General features: G+C 34.5%; 1 protein-coding gene across 4 annotated transcripts; it reads left to right on the top strand.

Annotated features, from left to right (window-relative positions):
- The first annotated feature begins 314 nt into the window (after positions 1 to 314).
- Positions 315 to 6,433, top strand: LOC105113018 (uncharacterized). Of its 4 annotated transcripts, none has more exons than XM_011008997.1 (7): positions 315 to 498; positions 1,256 to 3,810; positions 3,892 to 3,967; positions 4,136 to 4,521; positions 5,516 to 5,614; positions 5,729 to 5,884; positions 6,415 to 6,433. In XM_011008997.1, the coding sequence occupies exons 2-6, from the start codon at positions 1,321 to 1,323 to the stop codon at positions 5,882 to 5,884; spliced, it is 3,207 nt and encodes a 1,068-aa protein (XP_011007299.1). In that variant the 5' UTR covers positions 315 to 498; positions 1,256 to 1,320; the 3' UTR covers positions 6,415 to 6,433. The 4 variants fall into 4 exon arrangements, with proteins under 4 accessions (XP_011007299.1, XP_011007298.1, XP_011007296.1 ...); XM_011008996.1 differs by lacking the exon at positions 6,415 to 6,433 and adding an exon at positions 6,196 to 6,331; XM_011008994.1 differs by lacking the exon at positions 6,415 to 6,433 and having other exon boundaries at positions 316 to 498; positions 5,729 to 6,331.
- The last annotated feature ends 4,466 nt before the right edge of the window (positions 6,434 to 10,899 follow it).

Here is a 10,899-nt window from a genome sequence, read left to right as displayed (position 1 = left end):
TACAATTAAGCTAAAAAAATATTTAATTATGTAAATAAAAAGTTCAAAGATTAAATTGAATTATCTTAAAATTTTATTATCACAATTTACACTAAAATATAAGATGAAGAACACTAAAGGTGTTTACAGTGAAAAGGCCATACTATTTATATTGCAGGCAATTTGTTGGCTCTTAAGCTTGGCCCCTTAGATTCGTTTGTTACAAATCAATGCCGGATGTTCAAAATCAAGGGTGATCCTAAGCCCGTTGTTCCGCATATCCGCATAAATTATTTGGACGCAAGGGTTTCCGTATTTTATTTCCTCAAAGACAGCAATCTTTGTTGGCGCCAAAAACACTTTGGCGCCACATTTGTTACTTTTTATGTCAAGCAATCCCCAGGTCTCCCTCCTCCCCTCTGTATCACATGGCACCTCACTCTCTCCCTTAGCACAGATCTCACTTTACGAGCTAACCCAAACTCTCTCCCTTTCTTGATTCTTCATTTTCAATCCCAGGTAAATTCCTTTGCAGCTCTGGTTAGATCTGCTTTCTGGAGGCCGATTTGTTTTCGGAAACGGCCGAACTAGGTCTATTAGGGTTTCTTTTTTTTTTTTGTAGTTCAGGTCGCCGAGACAGAGGTATGATAGACGAACAGTCGGGTAGACTGATTGTGAATGTTTCTTGTTGTAACTGCAAAAAATTGGAGAATTAAGAAGTGATTTGATGTTAGATTCTTTGGAGTATGAACTAAAAATCGTAATTTAATTTTGCATTTCATAATTTTCAAGATTAAAATATATAGTGTGGTTCGAATTCTGCAAGTGTTAGTTGTTAAGAGCTTGGGTTCACTCTTATAGAGTAATTTACAGTTTTTGCATGGTTTTATATAATGCAGAGTGGACATAACTCTGTGAACTGAGTGGGAATAAGACGAAGAATTGATGGTTTTGTATTTACTTTGTATATCAAAGTAGCTGTTTAAAATAAGAGTTGTAAATTATTATCAGTACCACTCATCCTTATTCATGCATCTTATACCTTAATTGATTGATTTAAGTTTTCTCTTCTCTAACCGAAATTATATAAATGTATTCTGATTTATTTCCTTTCACTGGGTTTTATGCTCTTTTATCACATCTCTCTTTTTCAATATACCCTCTGAATTCAAGTTTGCACCTGCAAAATGAAAGATGACAGTATTTTACCTGTGGTTATGCTCCATCGATGATTGCTTACACTTGCATGCGTTATTAAAAGTTTATCTTGCTTTAGGGTTTGCATTCTGGGCTCTGCGATAACAGTGAGGAAAGTACAAGTTCAAGTTCAAGTTTCACCAAATGGAGTTAAGGAGTTGCAGTCATTTGCATTTTATCCAGACTGTTGAAGGCGGTAAAATGATGAATGTGTTTCGTGGAAAGTCTGCACTAAAGTTCAAGGAGCTCAAAGATATATATGAAACTGGAGACGCAGGAAATCATCATTTGCTCCCAGCGGCTAGACCAAAACTTGAGCTCGAGGACTGGTCAATTGACAGTGACGGGGTGGAGACTGAAAGTCTACATGTGCTTGCAGGAGCAACAATAAAAATTGAGAGCGAATCTCCGGAGTCAAACTGCAGCAGTGTTGTCGATGGAGGGAAAACTGAATCAGACGATGTTAACTTTGGTACTATGACGCTGAAGCAATTTAAGGAGAGATACAAATCAAAGAAAAGGAAACTTTCACGAAATGCTGGTTTGATTGGACAAACCAGTGAAACTTGCTCCCCTGCAAAACAAGAACCTCATGACTCACAATTTGAATTGGAAGAACTCGAGGCTATGGAGCCCCTTAGTAGTTGGAAATCCAGAATTTTAAAGAGTAGGAAGAAGAGAAGAAAGTGCAGATTAGAAAGCAGCTTTTCCAGTTCATCTGAGTGTGCGCCATGTATAGTGAAATCTAAGAGAGAGAAAAGTGACCAGGTCATTTTTCAATCTAGTGGGATTTTACCTGCACCTATTGATGTTAAAGTTGAGGTCATGGAGCCTATTTCCTTTGATTGCCGATATGTGACTTTAATAAATTCCTCCGGTGGTTGTGGTGAGCTATTGGCTTCTAGTCTTGTGGTATCTAGTGGAGAGCCTGAGATAGCTGATGGTTGTGTTTTGGAGGCTGGAGCTTTAATTGTATCCGTTGAAGAGCCTGAGACAGCCAATGATGGCGGTCCTCCAATGCCCGTGTTTTCCAGTGATGAGCCACAATGCTGTGTTGTTAATGATCAATCCTATGAAGGCAGGGGTCATGTTAATCCTGAATCAATTCTTAATGTTAATGCTTCTTGTGGGGAGATATTGACGGTGGATATAGCTGAAGCAATCAGTGTCCTGTCTTCAGATTTGTCCCTGTCAAAAATAAAGGAAGAAGATTCTGTCGTAGATTCACACCCCAGTGTTGACCCCGCTGGAGTTGTCTCACCAATTAAGGGTGATTGCTCCATTGCATACAATGACTCCCAAAGTGAAGAGCCTGAAAGAGTTGAGGATCATGGTTTTGAGACTCACAAGTCAACTTTCTTCAGTAATGAGCTCCAATGCTGTGCTGTTAATGAAGAATCCTATGAACCTGTGGATCATGCTGATCCTAAATCAATGCCAGATGTAAGAGCCTCTGGTGAGGAGATAGTAATGGTGGATGTTGCAGAACTAACTACTGATCATAAGCCTGGGAGAGTTGAGGATCATGGTTTTGAGACTCACAAGTCAACTTTCTTCAGTAATGACCTCCAATGCTGTGTTGTTAACAAAGAATCCAATGAACCTGTGGAGCATGCTGTTCTTAAATCAATGCCTGGTATAAGCTTCTCTGGTGAGGAGATAATAATGGTGGATGTTGCAGAACTAACTACTGATCATAAGCCTGGGAGAGTTGAGGATCATGGTTTTGCGACTCACAAGTCAACTTTCTTCAGTAATGACCTCCAATGCTGTGTTGTTAACAAAGAATCCTGTGAACCTGTGGAGCATGCTGTTCTTAAATCAATGCCTGGTATAAACGCCTCTGGTGAGGAGATAATAATGGTGGATGTTGCAGAACTAACTACTGATCATAAGCCTGGGAGAGTTGAGGATCATGGTTTTGAGACTCACAAGTCAACTTTCTTCAGTAATGACCTCCAATGCTGTGTTGTTAACAAAGAATCCTGTGAACCTGTGGAGCATGCCGTTCTTAAATCAATTCCTGGTATAAGCGCCTCTGGTGAGGAGATAATAATGGTGGATGTTGCAGAACTAACTACTGATCATAATTCATGTTTGTCTTCAGCAGAGCTAAAGAAAGAATCTTCTGCTGCATGCCCACATCCCCAACATTGTGGGGATGACTACATTGAGGTCGGTTCCCCAAGCAAGGGTCATGCATCTGATATGGGCAATGACTCTCAAAATCTTCATGGCATGCACGAGTTGTCAGAGTCTAATAGTTACAGTCAAGTTCCTGACACCTCCATGGTTAATATCTCTCATTCTTCAGAACTCAGCAGCAGACATGGTTTACATCTCTCTGAAGATGAAGCTAAAGACGATAGGCCTCATGTTGAAGCCAGCGTGATAAGCAGCCCTGTCAGTAGCTTTATCTCATTCAGGGATTCAAATTTATGCTCAGGTCAAGATGGCTGCTTAGCATCTGCTGCAGCTAAAGAAAAGAAGGCCCCACTATCTGCCTGTGCCGATGCAGCAAGAAAGTTCTCTGCAGTAACCTGTGTTGATGAACCTGTGACATTGGCAAATGTTCAGGGACGCCATCACTCAAAGCTACAACATCTTCCTGAAAAGCTCCTTTCGACTCGGAAGGTGTGTCAACCATAGCATTTATATCCTTTAATTTTTCTTTTATATTTCTCTGAAGTTGATAAAGCAGTACCTGCATTTCAGGCAATTTCTCCAACATCTCAAAAAAAACTGTGCAAGGCTATGGAGGCCAGTGACTTAGACGATGAAGAATATTACAGTAAGTGAATAAGATATCACGTTTAGTTTTATGGACCGTGCATTTTGTTTTCCTGATGCTGGTAAAAAAACAAGCTTCATTTTTTCATTTGGATGAAGGTTTTTTACCTTGTCTTCACTCAACCTAACTCCAAATTTAAAGGATTTGTCGGGTTGTTGATGATTGCAGAGTATACAAGGAAATTATGCTACAGGAATTTGAATGGGAATAAGATTGATAGGCTTGGAAGAGCCAATCAAAACCAGAGAGTTGATCTCCCTATTAGTCCTGAGTGGATCACCAGGAAACCAAAGAATGATAAAAATGGTTTCCATCATAAAGGCATTCTCAAGGTTCCTCATCCTTCTGGAACTGTACCACGTTTTGGCACAGGGTGCAGCTCTGTCCAAAGTTGTTCAGAGAGTGCCATTTCATTTTCACAGAAGCAAATGCGTGATATCGAATCTATTGCAACTAAACTTACAAAAGAGTTGAGCTCCATGAAGGATGTTGTTCAAGAATCATGGCACTCCAAGGTCTATCCAGCTACGCCCTTGAAATATAGTGCAGATGAGGTATGTTAAGATATAAAATTGTAGACATTTTTAGCTGTACATCCAACCTGTGCCCATATCCCAAAATTTTCTTTTCTCAAAATATTAGGTGAAGTATAAATTTAAAACTGATGTTTATTACGTTATATTTTTTATGCACTATCAGTCAAATGCAGACAACAGAGTAAAAATGCACAACACACTAAAGAGGCCCTCTGAAACCAAATGAACTTGTGTTTTTGTCTTTTTTTTTCAAATCCATTTCTTTTATTTGAAAAATTTATGTTAATTATCTTAATCTCATCATCAACATGCTACGAGGTTGATTTGCAGTTTGTATCAACTTTCTTTAACTCCATCCAGTCCTGCGTTGCAATTTTTGTTCTTGTATCTCGATTAGGTTCTCTGCCACAATGCTCATAATTCTGAATTCCAAATCCGATGTAACTCATATTTTTGTGCAGAACTTTTCCGTTCACCCAGTGGATTACTTCCATGTTTAGAACAATTAATTATACACTCAAACATGGTTCTCTCTATTCTTGTAATCTGATTTTTTGTCTTGACCATTGTTTCATAATAGTTGAATGAGGCTTTTTGGCTAAACTGAGAATGATGATGAGATGGTTTGATTAAGTTCTGAAGAACACTTCAGCATAAACAGTTTAACTCCCTTTTGAATATCAATTCACCTGTTTGAGGCTGCTCGAGGACTTGACCTTTGTATTCAACCTATATGAGAGAAACCTACATAATTGACTTAATACCATCTGTGTTTTGCGTCCTTGCACCTCTTTGTTAGCATTTGAAATTGATTAGAGTTTGGAAACCGATTTATTTTTCATATTACAAGAAGCTCAAATTTTCGATGGTGAAATGCAAATTTTGCAGAATGTTATTGACAACGATGTATTCTTAGTTTCTTACATGATTTTGATTGCTTTTCATTGTGTTTGGCTATATGGTCTGAATGCATGTACAGTATGATTAAGTGTAAATTATCTTAATTTGGCAGGTGAAAATTGCTGTTCAAAATGCAACAAGAGTGGAAGAAAGTGCAAGAAGATGGCTTTCCATCATGGCAAGGGATTGTAACCGTTTTTGTAAAATCATGGTTTGTTTCTTATCATACTTCTGGATTCAGGGCATGATTTTGAAAGACAGACACTGCTTGTATGCTTAATTATGTATTGAGGTATTTACTGATATTTCGTTTGATTGATCTCAGAAATTGACTGACAAAGCTTCTGCGACTTCTGGAAATGTGGTCCTCAAGGAGAAGAGGAAGATAGTTTTCGCTGATGAGGCCGGCGGAAAGCTTTGTGATGTCAAGACTTTTGAGAATGACACTGCATCTGTCACAGGATCTAGCAGTGACAAATAGGTAAATTTCGATTAAATAAAGGATGAAGCTTTTGTCCATTGTACATTTAATTCATCCCATTTTCTTCACTTCTGGAGAGGGATGCTTTTGGATATTTGAGTGCTTATCTGATGCTTTCTAGAAAAAGGCAAAATGGGATATATGGAGTATGATGAGCTCGTCTTAATCTAAGGGCAAGTTGTGCCTGAGTTTAGGAGAGAAGCTAGCGTAAGAAAGTTGTTGTATTCAGCTGGAAATCAGAATGGTGCTGGCTCCAATTACTGATAGCCAGAGAATAGGTAAGTTGTTCAATCTTGTGTTCTTGTACCCAGCCCAAGAACAAATGTATAATTGTGGTCGGTTGGCATTTCCGATGATGTTAGTTAGCGTTACATCAACAAGAGGAAGATCACATCTTTGCACTGCATTTTGTGGAGTGTGACTAAAGATAATCCAGTTTTTCGGCCTGCATTTTCTGTTTTTATTCCTTCAAATATGATTTTCTAGCTCTTAATCCTCATACCTGACTGATTACAATTTTTGAATTGAAGATTTACAAGGGGAAACATCTATACTGCTAGGAACCTTTCCAAACAATCAAAACATCATGTATGTGCGCCATCTTTCTGTGTTTTTTTGGCCATTAATTAATCAATGTTGCTTAGCAATTGAACAGAAGCAATCTGTACATTACATCAACATTTTAAAAACAATTTAATATAAAATAACCGAAACTCAATCAAAACCAAAACCGGTAAGTTCTAATCAGTTTTTATTCTAAAATAACTGAATTAAATCAAAACCAGTTAATTTAAGCTATTTTTAATTTTTTAAAAAAATTAATTAACTATTTTTTATAAAAATCAAACCACACCCAAATATAATCATCATGTAACCTACCAATTATGTGGCCTCCCCTCCTTTGCCTTTCCTGAAGACAGAAATTTAATGATACGCTGCGTTTTGGGGTTAAAACACAGTAAAACCAACGGTCCTCTGCATTCAAATTCCATCAGCCCTAATTCCTTCTCTTTTAACACAAGCTTGCAACATCCCCAGGGACGACAAGGTCTTTTGATCTTTTCCACTTGTTCAATGACACTTGGCGTCCTAGTTTTTTAATTTTATTTAGCTTGCTCACTTTGTTTCCTGTAGGTCTATTAAAACTTATGGAATCTGATTTCCCAGCTATTCTATCCATTGAATGGCTGAATTCACAAGAAGAATCATACGAGAAACTTCTTGAAGAAAGTAGGGTTTCGGTTTCTTCACCAGCAACACCAACAACACCAATACTGCTAAAGCATCCACTAGCATCGATGGACAAAACACTTGTTCTGTCCTTTTTATTTATATTAATTTCTCTATATCTGTTTTTCCGGTTGCCATGGGAGATATTGTTAGTGTATATGTATGATTGTTAATTGATTGATTATAAGTGATATTGAATTTATTTATATAAATATATTTAATTTATTAATAAAAATTTATTTATCTTTAATATAATAGTTGATTAGTAAATTTAGAGTAAACATAAAAATTTTGGGACAAAATTTATTTGCAAAGTAAACTATAAAGTTTTTATAATTATGAGATTTCTATTGCATCAAAGTATTATTTCTAAATGTTTTTAGTTAATGCATTATTAAAAACTAAACATTAATTAGAATTGTTAAGACTAATACATATTATTTCTTTTATTTATATAAAAATATAGTTATTCTCATCAATTAATGTATAAGAAACACCTAAAACTAATATATAGATGCTTATTGGATGATATATACACTAAATTGACCCGTATAAGAATTCATATTGAGAGATTACCACCTGAATTTATCCTGCAGCTTGAACACTATTCAGTGTTTGACCCATATTTGGAGTTCTAGAAGTCTAAATGACTTTAATTTTTTTTCTTGAAAAGTTGAGATAATTTTCAAGAACTTTCATGTTTTCAAGTAGTTCCAATTCTGACGTTATTAATGATGTTTTTGGTAGATAAGAGAAGATAAGGATTATCACCAAGTCAAAAATTGGTTATCCACTCATCAATTAGTCATCAAATCAATAGTTTCCAATTTTAGCCTATAAAAGGAGGTATTTGCCATGCGTTTAGGCATCTTGGTTTTTAGATCAAGATTATGCTCTTGCTTTCTCTCTTTGTATTTTTGTAATGTTTAAGTTTTGTATTTTTGTAATGTTTAAGTTTTGCTTTCATTAATATCTTGTTTATGCCTTCATTTCCTTTTTCTTTTCTTAGTTAACTTTTATCTTATTTATATTCTTATCTTGTTTATTCATATTTCTCCCTTTCATTATGATTAGTTAAGTTTATTATGTTAAGGTGAAAAGGTTGCACTAATGGTGTAAGAATAAGTATAGTGTAAACATAACATGAACTTTAATGTTTGATACTAAATGACTAATCTTGATTTATGTTGTATAACACTTGGTACAACAAATGCTTGGCACTTTCATAGCCCATATTGTATGATATAACTGGCACCTGAGCTATGAAAGGAACTTGATTTGTTGTTAACATAAGTTATAATCATGAATTCCTTACAGCATTTATAAGTATTAGCATTATTCGAAGAAGATAACTAATGTAATCATCTTAACAATTTATAATCTGATTGGAACCTCCTTTGTGTGTGTTTTTCATTTGAATAATAAGAGTTTATACTATACTTGTTTGACATACCATTACTGAATCCTCTAAACTTGACATTTGTTATTATCATTATTTAATCCTCACATTGACCTTCCATTTCAAAGTTCTCATCAACCTCTTCTTTTTCTTCCTGCTCTTCTTCTATTATTGTTATTACTATTACTATTACTGTTATTATTATTAGTACTACTACTACTACTACTGTTGTTGTTGTTGTTATAATTTATACTATTAACCTCCCTGTGGTTCGACCCCGGTCTTATCGGGTTATTTATTACTTCGATACTCCTGCACTTGGGAGAAGACATTAATTTTTTGGTCATGTCATAAACCTTTTTAATATCTTTTCAATGTAATGTGATTGAGTTAAACCAAGATCATTATTACTTTTCAATAATTTAATTCCCAAAATAACATCAACATGACCGAAATCCTTCATATTAAAATTTTTAAACGAGAAAGGTTTAATAAGATTTATAACTTGAAGATTACAACCAAGTATCATAATGTCTGATTAGTACTTAAAAATGCATTTTTATCAAGGTTTTATATCATCATTTTGCACTTGAAGTATCAATAACTCCTTAACTAAAGCATGTTTTATAATAATATATATAATAATATAAGATACCTTTAATTTATGGTAAATGTTCATTTTAAATGTAGGCCTATTATATATATGAAAAGATTGATTGATGAATTTAAGAACTGAAATTGAAAGGACAAAGAGATGGCTAAACTTAGAAAAGAGATGTGAGTGCAGTCTAAACCGGAACACTATTCAGTAATTGGGTCATATCTGGAGCTGTATGATTAGTACTTAAAAGTGCATTTTTATCATGGTTTTATATCATCATTTTGCACTTGAAGTATCAATAACTCCTTAACTAAAGCATGTTTTATAATAATATATCTAATAATATAAGATACCTTTAATTTATGGTAAATGTTCATTTTAAATGCAGGCCTATCACATAAATGAAAGGATTGATTGATGACTTTAAGAACTTAAAATGCAAGGGCAAAAAGATGACCAAAATTAGAAAAGAGATGTCGGTGCAATCCAAACCAGAACACTATTCGGTAATTGGGTCATATCTAGATTTATAGATCTCAGATTTAGGTCTACTTTATATGGATGGAAAGGTAAGACATACGCCTATAACTTTCATAGGAGCCCAAGATCTAAAAAGGCCATTTTCAAGTCCAAATTATAGCAACAACAAAGATGCCCGAATTTGTCCTCCAACCCGAGCACTGTTCAATATTTTGGCCATATCTGGAGTTCTAGAAGTCCAAATGAGCTGAAGTTTTTACACAAGATAGCTGAGATAATTGCCTACAACTTTTATGTTTCCGAGTGGCTCTAATTTTGACATTATCAACGATGTTTTGGGTAGACAAGAGAAGATAAGGATTGCCACTAAGTCAAGAGTTGGCCACCCACTTATCAATTAGTCATCAAATCAATAGTTCCCAATTTTGGCCTATAAAAGGAGGCATTTGCTATGCATTTAGGCATCTTGGTGTCCAGATCAAGATCATGCTCTTCCTTTCTCTCTTTGTATTTTTTGTAATGTTTATGCTTTGTTTTCATTAATATCAAGTTTATGCCTTTCATTTCCTTTCACTTATTTAGTTAACTTTAATCTTATTCATGTTCTTATTTTTTTTATTTATTTTTCTTTCTTTTATTATGTCTAGCTAAGTTTATTATGTCAAGGTGAAAAGGTTACACTAATGGTGTAAGAATAAGTATAATGTAAACTTAATATGGACTTTAATGTTTGATACTAACATGTTTTATATTTGTTATCTTGTTCACTCTTTAATACTTTGCTTGTTAAATAACTAATCTTGATTTATGTTGTATAACACTTGGTACAACAAATGCTTGGCACTTTCATAGTTCAGACTGTATGGTATAACCGACACCTGAGCTATGAAAGGAACTTGATTTGTTGTTAACATAAGTTATAATCATGAATGCTTGACGAGATTTACAAGTATTAGCATTAATCGAATAAGATGACTAATGTAATCATGTTAACAATCTATAATCTGATTGGAACCTCCTTTCTGTGTGGTTTCCAATTGAATAATAAGAGTTTATATTATACTTGTTTGACATATCATTAGTGGAATCTCTAACCTTGACATTTGTTATTATCATTGTTTAATCGTTACATTAATATTTCTTCTCAAAGTTCTCATCATCTTCTTCTTCTTCTCCTACTTTTTCTTTATTATTATTATTATTATTATTATTATTATTATTATTATTATTATTATTATTATTATTACTATTACTATTATTATTATTGTTGTTGTTGTTGTTGTTGTTACTATTATTATTGTTATT

This window comes from Populus euphratica, unplaced genomic scaffold (assembly GCF_000495115.2).
Source record: "Populus euphratica unplaced genomic scaffold, PopEup_1.0 scaffold382.1, whole genome shotgun sequence".
In the NCBI taxonomy this organism is placed as follows: domain Eukaryota; kingdom Viridiplantae; phylum Streptophyta; class Magnoliopsida; order Malpighiales; family Salicaceae; genus Populus; species Populus euphratica.
The sequence above is the reverse complement of the archived record's forward strand: the minus strand, read 5'-3'. Positions and strand labels throughout refer to the sequence as shown.